General features: G+C 44.4%; 1 protein-coding gene across 1 annotated transcript in view; it reads left to right on the forward strand.

Annotated features, from left to right (window-relative positions):
• The window catches only part of MGAT4D (MGAT4 family member D), a 42092-nt gene that overhangs the window by 5161 nt on the left and 18528 nt on the right, over positions 1 to 18403 (forward strand). Inside the window, exons 2-4 of the mRNA XM_081208424.1 lie at positions 8783 to 8944; positions 12103 to 12243; positions 15363 to 15496. Coding sequence (XP_081064550.1) covers positions 8783 to 8944; positions 12103 to 12243; positions 15363 to 15496 — 437 coding nt within the window. The remainder of the gene's footprint in view (positions 1 to 8782; positions 8945 to 12102; positions 12244 to 15362; positions 15497 to 18403) is intronic.

The raw sequence follows: 18403 nt of genomic DNA on the forward strand, positions 1-18403 counted from the left end.
CACCATGTTCTGTGTTAATCCCATGACAAGCAGGGCCCAGGATGCTCCTTGCTGTTCCTTCACAGGGTTGAGTAGGGATATCTCCTGCCTGCCAATCCTGTGCCCTGTAAGTAGGGCACTGAAGGCTGCTGCTCTCAGTGTGTCTGTGGCTGCACTTGCATGCCCTGGCCGCTCCCCTTGACTGCTTCTGAAAAGAGTCTTTTCTTCCAGGGTGGGTCTTGAACCCTTATCTCAGGAGCTCTGTATGCAATCTCTCCAGGCTCTCTGCCCAGGGAGCTATGTGTGTATTATGTTGTATAGGCTCTCCTCGCCTTGGGCTTATAAAACAGTGGTTATCAGGAGCCTAAGGGAGGTTGCCTGTAGGGATTCCTGGGACTTGCAGTAGTGGGGTCTTGGCTGCTTGTGCCAATGGCACTGGTAGAGCAGAGGCACTGTGGCATTATCATGTGTGTTATTTATGCGGTAATGCAGGTATGCATGTGCTAGCAGTATGTGGCTTTCATTGTGTGTTCATTGGGTACCTCTGTATGTGGGCAGTATGCTCTGTATGTGGGCATAGTCACTGCTTGATTGTTATTGACAGGGCTTGCAGCACCATTTTTTTTTCTTCTGGTTGTGTGTTCCCCTCCCCTTTCCTTCCAGTCCAAGGATGTGTTGGAGATGGTGTCTGTTCCAGTGACAGAATGGTGGGGTCTCTTTGGTTCCAGAGTAATGCAAAGCTGTTCCATTATTGTAGGATTTCTTAGAAATTGGGGCATCCAATCCTTAGATTATGAACAAGAGGCAGTTTTGTCATACACAACTAGCAGAAATTCAGTTGAAAAATAGGAGGGTGCCAGGCAGGTAGAAGGCAGAACAAATGGAGATATAAATACAAATACTTAACTGTGGAACACTAGCCAACTAGCTTGCGTGTGACATTTTGGGTCAAGTTGACATAGGCATTTTAAACAAATATGAGACAAAAAGGCTGCATGTTCTTTCTTTGTGTGTTGCTTTTTGTTCCTGCTTGCCTTCCTGACTTTTAAAGAAATATAATCCCCATCTGTACATAGCACTCAAACCACAGTTTGCAGTGTGTCCCAAGTAGACATACAAGCAAATCGGACTGATCAGATTCAAACATACTAGCTTTTCTTCCACATAAATGTGCTTAGAATTGGGGTAGTATTGAAAAGTGGTACACAAGAATGCCTAACAAGACAGACAGCTAAAGAATTGGGTAGCAGTCTCTTATCTAGCCTCTCTCACGTCAAGTTTAGGTTGATGTTCCAAGTGGTGAATCTGTTACCATAGAATGGCAGCAAGCCAGTGTGGAAACTAAACTAATGCATGAGTCTCCCAAATAAATCCGTAATAATTGACAAGTGCTACATGAGGCATTCACAAAACACAATACCTGTTTTATTACAGCTTTTCTCCTTGTGAAAGTAGATCTTCTACAAACATAATCTTGAGCTACTCTTAAGAGTCTTATGTGAAACTGAATAGGGTGATTTGAGAGGGGGGAAACAAAATGAAATTGCATGTTGAGGAGCTGATTAACTAGAAAGGCAGTCTTCTAATATGGTATCATTACAGGATATTTAGTTAGAAAAAGATTGACTAAAAAGCAGGCAGAGGAAGCAAGAGGAAGGCTGCGCAAACTTCTGCCGCTGCTGCTGAGCCAAGGAAAAGGAGGAGAGGGACGCCCAGCCATCCATCCGGACAGCTAGCGCACCAGAAGCAGGCTGAAGCCCAGAGGGAAACCCGCTGGGAAAAGACCTTGCCTTTCTCAGTTTTCAATTTTTTATTTCCTTTTTGTGTGCTTGTGTTTTTTACTATTTTTTAAAAACAGATATATCAACTTTTTATATTATATTATTATCATTAACTCTATTTTTTAAAAAACTTCCCCCTTCACATATTTTAACCCCCTTCTAACCCCCCTTTTTCCCCTTCCCCCCTTCCCCAAGTCTTCAGCCATTTCACTAAATTATTATTACTACCATTTTAAAAATACATCCATATATTACTTTAAAACACATTTTCCATCCCCTCCCAAAAAGGGGGGGGGGACTTCTTCTTCTTGTTGTTGTTGTTGTTGTTGTTGCTGCTGCTGCTGCTGCTGCTGTCCCCTTTCCTTCCTTCCCAATATTTTTTACTTTATTTTTACCAGACAATCTACCCCTCTCTAACATATTTTGTTTTATTTTTATCCCATTCTCTACCAATTACTATTTTTTATCATTATTATTACCTTTCTTTTTTAAAAAAATCCTTTTTATTATTATTGCTATCATTATTACTCCTCTTTTCCTTTTAGACCCCCTTTAGTTTCTTCGTTTTTCTGTTTTTGAGGGGGGAGCCTTACCTTCCCCCCATTGTCCTGCAACTATTACCATCCCCTCTAAAAATTAAAATAAAATAAAATAAAAATATCCCCCCCATATCAGTGCTATTGCCACTGGTACCCTTCCCCCTCCCTTTTTCTTTTCCTTTCTTTTCCTTTCCGCCTTCCCCCTTTTCCCCCTCCTTCTCTTTAAAAGAACACATACATACACGAACACACACACACACACACACACACACTATTATATTTGCCCCTCTTAAGAGGGCTCTAAATATATTTTCATTTCTACATTATTTTTACCTTTGGCATTTGATATACAAATACTACTGCCAGGCATCACAACTTCGACATCTTCAAATCTCTCATCTCCCCCCCCCCCGCTTTCCCTCTTTGATTTAGTCTGCTTTTCTAGTCCCTCTTACCCTCCTAACCCTAAAATCCACATACACATACCTCCCCACACACTTTCATTAGCAATCCCCCCTCCCCAGGGGTCTTTTACCTCATACTAGAACTAGAACCACCACTGCAATTAAGCATTTTCATCTTTCTTTCTCTTCCCCCCTTTTACTTCTTCCTTCCTTCCTTCCTTCCTTCCTTCCTTCCTTCCTTCCTCTCCCTCCCTCCTTTTCTTTCTCCCCTCTTTACTTTACTCTGACTTCCATCCCTCCCCTCCCCTGCTTCTCCCCCTTTCCCTCCCCTCCTTTTTCACCTTCAACCTCTACATTGCTTTGTTGGGTTCTGTTCCTGAACACATCCTTGCCAACCTTAAATTCCTAATTCTTTACTACGAACCCCTAACCCCTCTCTCCACGCTCGACTGGACCCCAATACTCCTTTCATGAGTACCTGTGCACAGATGTGTACGCACAGGTCACCCACAAATAACCCCCCCAAACATACACTCTCCCTCTGACCCCACCCCACCAATTTCTCATACCCCTGCCTACCAACCCCTTTACGTGAACCGTCTGTCTGTTGGCTTATTCATCTGACTGCTCGACTGCCCCACCTCACCCTGGCAACACTGCTGAGGAGACTGCGGGAACCCCAGAGAAGCCCTTAAAGCACAGCCCAGACAGGACACTAATCACCGCCAAATCCAGACACTCTGTAAAAGCCACCAGTCAACAATGCCTGTTCAGCTTAACAGCTCAGCAACACCCAGGAACACCACCACCACCACAACTCCTAACCACAACACGCCCGGCTCCAAGAGGATGCCAAGCAGATTTGAAACCAAAAACACCAACGAGACTGCGATGACAACAACCAGGGAGATGGCAAACAGCACCAAGAACACAACACCCCTCCCCAAGATGACAATGACCCAGCAACAAAACAAGAACTGAAGGAAGTGAAAATGAGACTAACAGAACTATTGAAAGCGTTCAGTGACATGACTTCCAAAGTGAAACTCTAGAAAACAAGAACCAAATACAAGAAAGAATAATAGAGAAGTACCGAGAGGAGAACACACGTGTCAATAATAAATTGGCTAAACTGGAAAGCCACCTGGAAATAATAGAAATGGAAAATACAGCCATGAAAATCAAACAGGCAGACCTTGAAGACCGTAGTAGACGCTGCAACATCCGCTTCCACAACTTTCCCGAAAAAGTGGAGGAGAAAAGCCCAGCAGACCTAATTGTATGCTGGCTGAAAAATACAATCCCAAACCTGACACTCGAGGTAAATGCCGAAACCCAACGCCCCCCCCCCGAGACATCATTGTATGCTTCACACGCTACAAAAAGAAGGAAGAGATATGGAACAACCTCAGAAACTTAACAACAAGCCTTTGATATGGAAGCAACCCCATATTGGCCTTACAGGAGTTATCTCAGGACACCCTAAATCGGAGGAAAACCTACGCCCATGCACCCAGCGTCTCCAACAAGCAGGGATCAAGTACCGATGGGGCTTCCCCTTCTGCCTTATAGTAACAACCAACACAACACAACACAACACAACACAACACAACACAACACAACACACAATTGCCAACATACCTGAAGCCCTGCAACTACTGAAGAACCTCAAACCTGACCCTCCACTGGAATGGCAACCGACAGACCCACCAAGTGACAGTCATGACCACCACGATGAAACAACAACATCAAACAATTGGACGACAGTAAAGAGGAAAAAGAAGCAACAGAAGCCACACAACAATGCAAACCAGGACAGCCAACCACCACCACGCACAGAAGCATCCCGCCGAACACGCAGCACAAAACAACAGACCAGGATCAACCAAATCAACACATCGCAGATGGACAACCCTACAACAGCAACCACAGCTGAATGAAGCACCCAGAAAACACCTCAAACTGAAGGACTGGTGATTCCCCCCTCCCTCCCCCAAGGCCATAAATATAGCCAACACCATCAACACCCCCCCCCATTCCTGCATCTCCACAGAGATCCCCACCCCAATGCCAGTCCAGATGACTTCAAATCATATCCCCCACCACCCAACAACCCATAACCCGCACTTTCAGCACCCCCCTACTCCATACTAAGGAAAAATAACTTCTCCAACCTCGATAAAATAACCCACAAACAGGCTAATCTGACACCCAATCAGCACAATGGTGGCACCAGAGCATACCAACACCCACATCCCCACTCCAACATGTTGCTAATAACATTGGCAACACTGCTTATGAACCCTATACCCGACATTGGCATCACAAAGACGCTTAACACCATCTCACTGACCACCCCCTATTGCAAACGACAGGGAAGATGGTCTGCCCCTGAACAAGGCCATCCACACCAGCTGAGACCTAGGACCAACCGGCTAAATGCCAGATGGCCCAAAATACCCCTAACAAACACCTATATGACTACATATAGGATACTCTCTATAATCTATCCCCCACTCTTTAACCCAAATCTGATCCTAATTCCACTAATCCCCACCCACCACGCGCTAGGTCAGCTCAACCCCATTGGTTCATTAAACAACACAAAGTGAGAGACACAGGACAACCTGGACGAGTTGGCAAGGAATCACCCTACATAATAGATAAGCAAGATGGCTAGTCTAAAAGCAATTACATTAAATGTGAAGGGGCTGGGAAACCCCATAAAAAGAAAACGCATCACCTCATACATAAACACCATGAAACCACACATCACCTTCTTACAAGAAATACACAACCCACCCAAAGGGAGCAAACTCCTGAGTGACCCCCGCTTCCGTCAACAATGGGCTGCACGAGCTATAATACTCAGTAGAGACCTGAACTTCACTGCCACAACAGTCCTAAAGGACAAAAAAGGCAGATTCGTTTTCGCTAAAGGGACACTAGATGGCAAAATTAAACTGTCAATCGACTCCATATATGCCCCAAACTCAAAACAACTAGAATTCTTCCAGAATACACTAAACAAGTTCCTCTCCTTCTCTGAAGGGGAAGCAATCCTAAGAGGGGACCTCAACCTAAATATGAAAGGCATATCCCTGAAAGACATTCACCCTACAATCCCATGGGCAACCTTCCTCTGAAGGAAACCCTCAACAACTAAGGACTCTTACAAGTTACTAAAAATGCTAAAAAAACAGGGGTCTCTACGACATTTGGGGTGAGCAAAACCCGGGAGACACCAGCCATACATTCCAATCCGGACGCCATGGTACAGTGTCCAGACTGGACAGCATTCTGCTCACACAGGGTCTGATCCCCTCAGTGGAATCAACGAACATAGGTAACATTAAAATCTATAAGCAGAGTCTTGCACACTCTCTCCATTCTACCAGGTTTCCCTTATATCAATCTTGTCCTCTTAGGCCAAGCACTCCAGTGCACCCATCTTGACTCAGAGGCTTCTAGTATTAGTGTATAAAGACTCTGTCTCTGTCTTTTACACTTGCATTTTCGACTGTGATGTTCTGGCCTTTCTCAACTGCTGTCTGGTGCCCCTGCCTAGTTGTACACCTCTCACATTTAAACTGTCATCAATTTTTTCATCATGGCCGGGAGATTTGTTTTGAATAGGGACTTCCTCAGCTTCTGAGGAGAAAAGCACTGTGTAGAACACAGTTGTGGAAGGTTATCCATGCTCACTGTTCTGCAGCACTTCTCATACTTCCATGTGTGCAGGGGTGATTTTTTTCTACACTGAGTGGTTTTATTATTTTGTGTGTGTGTAATAAAACATCTTTTTGACATAAATGCTCAGGAAGATTGTCCAAAACATTGTAAGGTGTTTCTTTCAAAATATGTCTGGTTATATCCTTCCTTAAAATTGCATTCCTCCAACAGAGAATTTCTGTTAGCCATTAGTAGATCTATATATAGAGCATAGGTGCATATTTTTCTCTCTCCAGGTATATACAAGAACTATTAACACAACAACAATATTCCCACAGCTGCAGGAGTTTCACATAATGATGTTGTTACCCAAAGGCCTCGCCTAGTATTTTTATGTACAGCCTCCACCTTCAGATTTGATAATAAAATCAAAGGCCAAACGTCTGTATGCTTTGCATATGTCAAATTTCCATCTGAACAGGGAAACAACTGGAGGCATAGTCCTGAACAAGCTTTTATTATATAAGGTGATGGAGACAGTAACTTTGCACACATGATTCTATGATTCTATGATTTTATGAGCAGTAATAAATGGAACTGGACCTATCACTCATTGTAAATGCACACAAGATTGTAAAATGGTTACGTAAGCAGAAATCAAGTGCCGCTGAGCTGGGTAGCTCACCTGTTTTACATAGTCAGTTCAATGCTAGCTCGGTAGAAGGAAGTACTTTTGTTGACACTGTTTGAGTTGGATCAAGACGCTATGTTGGATATCCACACCCACCCTTTAAAAAATCCAGTTCTCCTGAGTTCCTTTCTCATTTGGATAATAACCCTTGCCAAAGCTGTCAACCGTCCCTTATTTGGCGGGAAGGTCCCTTATCCCAGGGCTGTGTCCCGCTACTGTCCCTTATTGATGATGTCCCTTAAATTTCCTGGGTTTCAAAGGAAGCAGCTCCTCTCCCTCCCTCCCTGCCAGCCAGCCTCCAACTGTGTTGCTTGGCTGCGTTGCTCACCCAGTAAGGAGTCTAAGAATGACTGGGAGGGTGGAGCTTGCATGCCTTGTGCCTATCAAATCATCAGCGTTGCCTGGGGACTCGCCTTTGCTCAGCGCTTCCCAGCGGAGAGGTGACGGTGGTTTCCTTGCTGCATCCGCTTTGCTGGGTTGCTGCACTGTGGGAACCACCGCTTGAGGCTTTGTTTGGCTGCTGGCTGGGCTTTCTGCCTTTGGCTTGGAGGGGCTCAGAAGTTGAACATACCTGTGCTTGGAAAATCCCTTATTTTGGCTGCTGATCCCTTATTTTTGAGGCTGCTGGTCCCTTATTTTCAAATCTGTAAGTTGCCAGCTATGACTCTTGCTCACTTCTGGCAAGTGCAACAGCTGCTTCTTATCCCTCTTGTTGACATGGGGGCGTCAGATGTGGGAAAGAAACAGGAAGTGTCATTATTGCCAAAGAGCTATGTAAAATACCGTATTTTTTGCACCATAACACTCACTTTTTTCCTCCTAAAAAGTAAGGGGAAATGTCTGTGCGTGTTATGGAGGGAATGCCTACGGGTGGCATGCCTACGGATTTTCCTCCTCTAAAAACTACGGCGTGTTATGGTCGGGTGCGTGTTATAGAGCGAAAAATACGGTATATTGTTGACTGAGGGTGTTCAGTCACTGGAGCTGAAGAAGCAACAATGTGCACCCTAAAAGTAGCGCCCTGTCACTATTTTCTACTTACTTGATGGCTCTGGTAACCATGGGGACATGGGCAGATCAGGGACTTGCTTCGATTAGTAAACACTTATACAGTGCATTAATTATACATTAATTCAATAAGTGCTATACAATATTTAAAAGCCACCCCTGGAAGACAGGCTGTTTTGGATGTGTGTATGCTGTTCCGTTAGCGCTACTGAAAAGCAGGCTCTGAATTCTTCCTCATTCTTCTGCTGTAAATTAGAAATTCCACTACCAGTTAGTTAAGTTTCTTCAGGTCAAAACCTGCATGGAATTCAGCTACATGTTGTTCAATGATCAGCAGGCTTTTGTAATAGCAGTGTTTAACAGGTTCATTGTAAGGCACTTGTGGGAGGCATAAATCACAATAGACTCATTAATCTATAGTCTGACTATGTGTTGGTGAGGAAAGGCATGGTCAATAATCCAGATTTATGGGAGGTTGGAGAGGAGGAGTGAGCTTTATGAAGATTAGTTTATGTTTACACGTTGCTTAAAATAATAAGTGCATTTATGTATAAATCCATAAATACACAAAGGATTAAAAAAAGGGTGTGTATTTTCCACTCTTCCTTCTGTGAATGAATGATCAGTCTGAAAGTGTTTAACCCTTCTTTTACTGAAGGAAATGAATTACTTCCTTCCGAAGAAGATAATTTGCCTTTACAATTACAGGAAGTGTTTTAGATTTGAACCAAAGACAGCTTTTGGAACTTCGCCAAAGACTTTTCTTTGCTGAAAAGGAAAACAAAAAAAGATCTCAAGAGCTGAACAGTGTCCTAAATGAAATCAAGCAATTCATTGGTGAGCTAGCCAGCGCTTCCGGAAATTTTACAGGTTTGTGTAGAATTGGTTTTTTGGGGTTTTTTTAATAACTTGTGCAGTCATTACTTTCTCAGAAAGGAAACATGGATCTTAATGGAGGGCTGTGGATTTTAATGGGAGCATGTGATGCGATGCTGGGCAGTGGGAAGTCAGAAAGACACAGAGGTGGGGAACAGAAGGCATAAGGGAAATCCAAGAAAGCAGAGAATAAGGCTGTGTACACACCAGCTGAAAACACAGCTCAATAATTCTTTTTCTCATTTCTGATCAAAGCTGGTTTGTGGAGGAGACACATCAAAATGCAGTATTTTATAAGAAACTACAAGATAGATATTATTTATTAAATTTGTATGCCACCATCCATAGAACTCAAGGTGGTTCACAACATAAAAATACAAGATTAAAAGAACACAAAATATATAATAAAAACAAACTAATAATCCCACCTCACCCCCTCCCATAGCACATTTAAAAGGGTGTTGAATGTTAACCTGGTTGAAGAAGAACATTTTCGCCTGGTGTCCAAACGTGCGTAATGAAGGCGCCAGCTGAACCTCTCCGGGGAGAGCATTCCACAAACAGGGAGCCACTGCAGAGAAGGCCCCGTTCTCATGTTGCCACCCTCTGGACCTCTTGTGGAGGAGGCACACAAAGAAGGGCCTCAGAGGGTGATCTCAGGGTCAGGGTAGAATAATAGAATCATAGAATTGTAGAGCTGGAAGGGACCACAAGGGTCATCTAGTCCAACCCCCGAGATGTAGGTTCTTATGGAGAGAAGTGGTCTTTGAGGTACTGCAGTCTTGAGCTGCTTAAAGCTTTATAGGTCAAAACCAGCTCTCTAATTTTCAATTAAATGATAGCCTCTTATAAATTATTTGGGTATGACTGGGAAATAGAACGCGGTGATCTACCCCCACCCCACCCAGCAAAGCGTTTTCCCCCCCTCAAAGTCTGAAAAAATATTTGTTGCATTCACAAAATTTTATACAAGGGTTTATACAAAGGTTGTATATACTGTAATGCTTGCCTGAATTTTTCAGAGCCACGAGATATTCTAGAGTGCAGCGCCTACCAGTTTACTTTGGAAAGAAGTTTCTAAAGACTTAGGGCGTTTTAAAACTAGGAGTTTATTTACAAATATACAGGTTGAGAATAAGTGAAGTCTCCAGAAGACAGCCAGATCCACTGCCTCAGATCAGATCAGCTCTGAGTGTTTCTCTGTATCTCACCAATCTGTCTCACTTTCCCATTTCAGCCACACAGACAGAACCAAATTATACATCACCCTTAGTTGAGGTTGTGGAAGCTCTACTATTGCCCCATTCAGAAGTCTAAGGAAGATCCAGCTCCCCCCCTAAGGGATGTACCTATTACCTTTGCCATCAGCTATATTAGGGGAGTTTCTGGCTGTACTTCTGACTCTATTAGTCCTCTTCTGACCTAACCCGTATCTTAAAAAATATTAAGTGTTCCAGGCAGACCCAGGCAGAGGCGGGAGCAGCCAGGTACACTTGCCCCAGGACTTGGAGGGCTAAGCTGGCTGAGGGGTCTCTGCCAGGGACTGGCTGCTTTTTTGTTTGAGTTTATAACCTCATTCTAACAAGACTCCCACCCCAGGCCTCAGAGAAGCTCTGCACAGGCCTGGTTCCAGGCTTTCTATCTTTAAAATGGCACCACCTCCAGTAGCTGGGTTGTCACAATGAACCCACATGCAATAAATATCAGCCTTAGGTCAACGCATACTGTTGGTCAATTCTGGCCTGTGTTTTAACCGGCAATTCATCACCAGAACTGAATAAGTGAATTTTATTAGATTTCTTGCCCGTGAGTCCTTTTCTAACTTTAATAGGCAGTACTATCTGTTTGTTTGTTTTTGATTGCATCGGTTATTGTTACATAGGTTAAGTTGAGGAGAGGGAGTGACTGCCCCAAAGTCACTCAGTGAGTTTCATGGCTGAGTGCGGATTTTAACCCTGGTCTCCCTTGTTCAACCGTTCAGCTACTATACCACACTGACTCTCTCACAGAGAATTTCCAAAATGAGATAAAAATGATTTTGGGACAGAGAAGTCTGAATTAAGCTGCAAAATCAGAAATGAGGACTCAGGAGCATGGAACCTTCTTGCCACCTATAACTTACATTGTGCAAAGCTCCCTTAATGTGCTTCCCCTTTAGCCAAGGTTTGACACCAGATTTTATCTCAAGAAGAACCTAGGGAGAGGCACTGTATATTGGTTTTGTGCACTGTTTTGCAATGACTGGATGAAAGGCAACACTCACTGACTCATGGATGTAGCCAGGATTTATGTTAGGGGGCAGGCTTCATGTTGGGGGGGGCAGAACCTCAGTTAAGTATTTTTATTGATTTGCTTGATTTAGAAGAGGGCAGCTGCCCCCCTGGCTACGCCCATGGTCTGACTTTAAAAATAAATGCCACATCTGACTCATGAAATAATTTACATAGCAATCCTATGCCTGTACACTCAGAAGTAAACCTCACAGAGTTCAATGATATTTACTCTGTGTCCCTGGTAAAATCTTTATCATACTGCAAAATGAATTGTTTCACAGTACAGTGGTACCTCGGGTTAAGAACTTAATTCATTCCGGAGGTCCATTCTTAACCTGAAACTGTTCTTAACCTGAAGCACCACTTTAGCTAATGGGGTCTCCCGCTGCTGCCGTGCCACCGGAGCACGATTTCTGTTCTCATCCTGAAGCAAAGTTCTTAACCCGAGGTACTATTTCTGGGTTAGTGGAGTCTGTAACCTGAAGCATCTGTAACCTGAAGCGTCTGTAACCCGAGGTACCACTGCATGAGTAATATGTATATGTAGAGAACAGCAAAGCGATAAATTGTAAAGGACTTCTCCTAAGCAGGGTAGACTGGGAGACCTAATTGTAAGCTCCAGTCGATAGCCAATGCATGAGATGTGAGCAGAAGGTGCATGACATTCTTAAGCTTAATATTGGAGGGGCTGGTTGAGAGAGGCCTGCTTCACAATAGTGAATAGTGAATAGTATGCCATAATGCTACACCATAAAGCTGCATGCTTTTAAAGCGTGCAGTTTGGACCTATTGGTATGCTATCAGCCATGATGTTATCTCAGTACTCTTGAGCATGCTGGCATGTTGAGTTCCAAAGCTCTTTTTTCCTTTCTCTTTAAGACTCTACGAAGTTGAACGTGTTGAGTCTCGCCAACAAGCTCCCTATACATCTTTCAAATATCCATTACTATCTGCCTCATCTCCAGGAGCATGAAGATGGTATTTATCCAAATGTTGTAATTGGACAAGGAAGGACTGGGGGTGAGAATATGTTTGTTTGTTTGTTTTTATTTTTTTGTATTTAGAGAGCAACCCTAAACTCCAGATTAGAACTGCCTTTTGGAAAGAGTTAGGATATGGTGGGTGTGCCTATCTGCCTCCCTCTGCCAGTGGTGGCTGGTCCATATGGGCAAATGGGGCTCTGCCCCACCATAGCAAATTCCTCCACTACTGCTTTCAATGGTGGGGGGATGAAACTGTAGTGATCTGCTGGGCTGCAACCCTCAGCAAAACTACACACACACACACACACACACACACACACACACACACACACACTTTTTGCCTTGCTAATGCAAACTTGCAGAGCTTTAAGTGTGGTGTTAGATCTGCCACATAGCCAATTGTGTGCCTATCACATAGCTTGCTTTGCTGTGCTGTTGCATAGTGACTAGCATTTGTGGGAAATAGTGGGTTGTATCCAGATTTCTAGTGAGCAGAAAACTCTGCACTCATGATACACCAAGTGGAAGAAGGGGCGCGCACAATTTTTGCCAAATCCTCCTTCCTCCTGTAGCTGCTCCTGAACTTCATAAGAGGTGATGCTGGGTGTGCAGGGAGACAGGGGTATCACCTTTCCCCTTCCTCTAACACAGCGGTTCTCAACCTGTGGGTCCCCAGATGTTGTTGGACTACAACTCCCATCATCCCTGAGCTCTGGCCTTGCTAGCTAGGGGTGGTGGGAGTTGTAGTTCAACAACATCTGGGGACCCACAGGTTGAGAAAGGCTGCTCTAGCAGGAGCCTCCGCTGGACCATCTGCAAACAGAAGAAATGCTTCTGTTCATGAAAGGATGAGGCTGGATCCAGACCAGTGGTTATAATTACGTTTATATCATGCCCTTTCACCAGGGAAGTCAGGGTGTATACAGTTTTTGCAATATATTCCTAGAATCGTATTTGTTATGAGTTTGCGGGCGCCTCATTGCTCCTAAATTCCTGGGTGCCAGATCCTTCCTTAAATTCCCAAGTCTAGTGGGTGTTGGGGTTTAATTGGAGAATTAAGATGGGCTGCCAGATGTCAATTTTACCAGTGTCAATAAATACAGGCCAAGCCAGTTTTCTGGGCTCAGGAAAAAAGGGCAAAGGGAAAGGGAAGCACCATTAAGAAAACCATAAAGAAGGCATTGGCTGTGCCAGACAGCAAAGGTGTGGAGCCCCTCCTTCCACAGAGTGATGGTGAGCAAAGAAAAAGCAGCGTTAAATTTAGGATTTGAGTGGTGGTGATGTGAATTAGGAAAAAGAGGTTGCAGTCTCTCACAGCAAGCTGGAGAGCGGGGGCAGAGCACAATGTAGGCTGCCTGTTTTGAATCAGAGGCTGCAGTAGTAGGAGAGACCAGAGGTAGATTTAGGGCAGCATGATTGGTTCTGTTGCTCTGGGAGATGTGCCTAGGGGGTGCCACAGAGCATCACAACTATGAAGTAGTGACTTGAGCAGAACGGAAGGCGAGGGGGGGACACACACCAAATGTTGGCCTTGCACAGGGTGCTGCTGAAATTTGAAAGACCAACAATCTGCCCCTGGAGAGATGGGACCTTCTTGGAGTGTAATGCTTTGAACCCCTCCATCATAGTTGTATATACGTGTAAATAAACCACATATCATAAAGAACTCCACGTTCTCTGCTGGGCCTCATTTCTAAAGGAAACAGGAACCCTGGGTAAGTGCCTGGACCCCTAGACCATCACACTGCTTGGATACTGGGGTGGAAAGAGAATGAGAAGAGAGACAACGTAAAAGTGCCACTTTTAAAAAGTTATCCAAGGTTTGTCTAGGGGGTAGTTGCGGAATTTCCAAGATGAAAAGCTTTGTAAAACCTTGGCAGAAGGAGGAAAGCACAATAGGCAACTTTTTGACCATTGCATTTTTCTCTTGCTGCTTCTGTTTAGTATACAGAAGATAGGTCCCTCTTTTGGTCTATCTTCTCAGGCTTCAAGTCTCTCTCACATGCACCTTTTGTGCATTGTTATCTCATTTTGCCCTCACAGTAGTTCTACTGCTCTGTGCTTGTTGTTGTTGTTGTTGTTTAGCCGTGTCCTCCTCTTCGTGACCCCATGGACCAGAGCACGCCAGGCCCTCCTGTCCTCCGCTGCCTCTGGCAGTTTGGTCAAACTCATGCTGGTAGCTTCGAGAACACTGTCCAACCATCTCGTCCTCTGTCGTCCCCTTCTCCTTGTGCCCTCCATCTTTCCCAACATCAGGGTCTTTTCCAGGGAGTCTTCTCTGTGCTATTCTTTGTAAAAGGCTTGTATTTGACAGCTCTGCACAAAGCTGCTTTAGAATTCTGCCCAGATGTTAGTGGAGTAGTAGGTGAAGGGCCGTATCCCAGTGGTAGAACATCTGTCTTGCATGCAGAAGAACCCAGGTTCAATTTCTAGCATCTCCAGGTAGGACTGGGAGAAATTTCTGCCTGAAACCCTGCAGTGCCACTGCCGCTCAGTATAGAAATACTGAGCTAGATGGGTGAATGGTCTGACTCACCATAAGGCAGCTTCCTATGTTCCTAACATTAGTCAGAGGCTGTATGCTTCTAAATACCACTTGCAGGGAACCACAGGAGGGCTCAGTTTCTGCTTGTGGGTTTCCCACAGGTATTTGGGTGGTCACTGTGAGAACTGGAAGCTGGACTAGGTGGGTCATTGGCCTGATATAGCAGGCTGTCCTTATGTTCTTGTGTGACGCTTCCGCCGCCAGCATATGAGTTACCGCTGCTATCTATAAAATATGACAGATCCTCCTTATCAAGGGGGTTAATTTGTCCATATTAAAGGGAAGTCAAAAATTAAGGGAACTAGCTTAATAAAATGGACAGCTAGTGGAGAATGCAAAACATTCCCAAAATAAGGAGGACCTGGATTCAAAACTTAAAACCACACTCTAACACACAGTTATAAAATCTAACTTAGCGTTGGATTATGGCCAACGTAGAATATGCATTTCTATTCTTACTGGTTTAAACTCACTGCTGATTTCTGCACCTAAGGACGCTAATAGAATCACGTTAGTAATATATGTAGTTGTGTCATTATGAAAATGAAAATGATTTTTTGTTGTATTGATTTAAAAAATTGTACAACTAAGTCCCCTTTTTTTGATATTAGTGGCCATGGTAATAGGTGTTCCAACAGTGCGAAGAGAAAAGGAAAGCTATTTGATGGACACACTGCAATCCCTTTTAAGTGGAATGTCTGACGATCAGAAGAAGCATTGTATGATAATTATCTTTGTAGCAGAGGTAAGTTAGCTTGAAATGATTTGTGTTTACGCAAAGAAAATGCAGCAGTCTGTGTTTGTCTATAATACAGAGGTGAGGAATCTGTGGCCCTGCAAATGTCATGGAGCACCAACTCTCATCAGTCCTAGCCCACGTATGTTGGGATCCACAGTCCAGAATCCCTTCTACCCCTTTGCTACATTAGAGAATGTTATTTATTTATTTTCAACTTGTACTCTGCCAGCTGATCTCAAGGGGTGGATACATTCAATCTAAAATGATGATTTGTCAGATATATATTGAACTACAATGAATAGCAGCAATAAAACTGCTAGCACATTTGGAAAGCTAAGCAGGGACTGGTATGGTTTCAAATTGGATGGGAGACTGCATGTCAAGATTCTATCATTCTAAGCAATGGCAAACTAAAGTCAGGAAGCAGATCACTATATTGAGCATTACCCATAAAGACCAGAGAAAACAGCTAGGTCTTGACCCAATGAGGAAACAAAGCCACTGCTTTGATTAATTCAGGAGCCAGTCGTGGGACTGCAACACTCTTCTTCATGTGGAGATCTGTGGGTGTGTTAGAAGCAATCAGGGTGAATCCACCCATTAGTCAACGTGAGTCCCTTGTCTCAGGTGGCATGGTGGTAGACCAGGGTCCTTTGGCCTGCCTTCTGAGACTTCTGGTCTCTACCCACCCACCAATGTTTGGCTGGTAACTGCTGCTGCCCTGCCACCACCACCAACAACAACCAGTCATGACCTTTGGCTCAGCACCTGTTCCTTAGGAAGCTAGAAGCCACATAGGTGCTCCTAATAAAGCTGTTGTGAACACACACTTGTTTAAAGTTTCACAGTTTACTACACAGAAGGCCAAAGGACCACCCTTGCTGCTATTGTGACAGCAAATAAGTAAAGAAGCAGCAATAGGAGATCAGTGCATCGGGAAGCAGTGACAGCTCATCCACCTTGGCTCAGGTGGGAAAATGCCTTGCACTAGCCCTGAATGAAATTCTGTTGATGAGCAAGTTGATGCAAAGGAGCACTTCACAGTGGAAAACAATAAAGAACCAAGGATAAATTTAGTTGGAAGTGCCTATGACGCTTGTACTCTCTCAGAACAGGGGTGCTGGATATAGGGGGCGCAAGGGGCTTCAGCCCCCTTAATACTTTGAAGAAGGGCCCCAGCCCCCCAGGTATTGAGGGGGTTGACATCCGCCACTGCTGCTAGGTACCCTCTGTGTGCCCCTGCCCCTGCCTGGGAACCGAGGAACTGGGAGGGGGCTGGGACGAGTGAGGGGCAGGGGCTGGGGCATGCAGAGGGCACCTAGCGGTGAGGGATGTCAGCCCCCTCAATACTGAGGGGGACTGGGGGCCCTGCTTCAGAATATTGAGGGACGTTGAAGCCCCTTGCACCCCCTGTACTCGGCGCCCCTGTTCATTAACATAAGTAAACATTTAAAAATTCTGTCCAGAGACCCATGACTCAGTCATAAAACCTAGTCCACCCTATCTTTGCAATGGAAACAATGCAAGCCTTCACAAAGTGTTCACACGCTTTTCATAGCAACTTAAAATGCAATAGCATTACAATTATACGCCATTTTATGTAACATTAAAAAACTTCAACACTTGGGTCTGCTGAACCTGGACTGTTGCACCGAGATGAGGCTCCACATTGGGAGGGATTTCTGGATATGCTGCATGGGTAAAGGCATGTGTCATGGTCTAGGCAATATTAAATGACCCATCATGAGCCTGTATTCAAGGAGCTGTGTGGTTTGAGTGCTGCTTTCTGGAGTGAGAGAGTTCAAATCCTGCCTGCTCCACATTTACCATCTAAACCTGTTGTTTAGATAGGTCACATCAGAACTCATTTGTGGTAGACCAAAGATGTAGAATCTGTGGTTCTCCAGATATTACAGACCACAGTCCTCCTCATCCTTGTCCATTGGTCATAGTGCCTGAGAGCTGGAGGCCACAAACCATGGAGGGCCACAGGTTCTCATCCTTACATTTAGTTCTTTTAGAATAGATTTATCTCCCTTCTCGTATTTCCCATTGCATTGCTGTTTCCTGCCATGTTTCATACTGAGGGTCATCTACTGTGAGCTACTATGCAATAACTGGCCTGCAGATATCCCTTTTTTAAAATAGCAAAAAACAAAAAGCACTCAAATAATGCAGGTTTCAGTGCTAGAGTTCTGGCTTGCTAAACCTTCAGTTCTGGTTTAGAATGCAGAGTTCTAAAGTAGCAAAAGCTCAATGGCTTTAAATGGACAATGCAATAGGTAGGAGCTTGAAGAGGGAAGAAACCTTGTGGTTTCTGGAACAACATTATGCTGATAGTCTTTAATCAGTGTATAATAAAGCCCAGGCCGAGTCTGCTGAAATGATGGTTTTCTTAGGCAGCACCTGCAAACAAAGGACACGTTCTCACATATATTAATGTGGCAAACCTATGGTGGTAATCTTTCCAAAGCTACATAAGTAGTCTTACTGCATATACAGCACAAGATACTGTGGGCTTGCTGTTCGGAAGGTTGGTGGTTCGAATCCCCGCGATGGGGTGAGCTCCCGTTGCTCTGTCCCAGCTCCTGCCAACCTAGCAGTTCGAAAACACACCAGTGCAAGCAGATAAATAGGTACCTCTGTGGTGGGAAGGTAAATGGCATTTCCATGCGCTCTGGCACACATCACGGTCTTCCATGAGCCAGAAGCAGTTTAGTCATGCTGGCCACATGACCCAGAAAACTATCTGTGGACAAACGCCGGCTCCCTCGGGCTGAAAGCAAGATGAGTGCCGCTACCCCATAGTTGCCTTTGACTGGACTTAACCATCCAGGGGTCCTTTACCTTTACCTTTTTACTGTGGACATATTGTGTGATTGCTCTAAAAGATCAAATACTGCATACTAGAGT

Source organism: Podarcis bocagei (assembly GCF_964188305.1).
Source record: "Podarcis bocagei genome assembly, chromosome: 9".
NCBI classification, from domain to species: domain Eukaryota; kingdom Metazoa; phylum Chordata; class Lepidosauria; order Squamata; family Lacertidae; genus Podarcis; species Podarcis bocagei.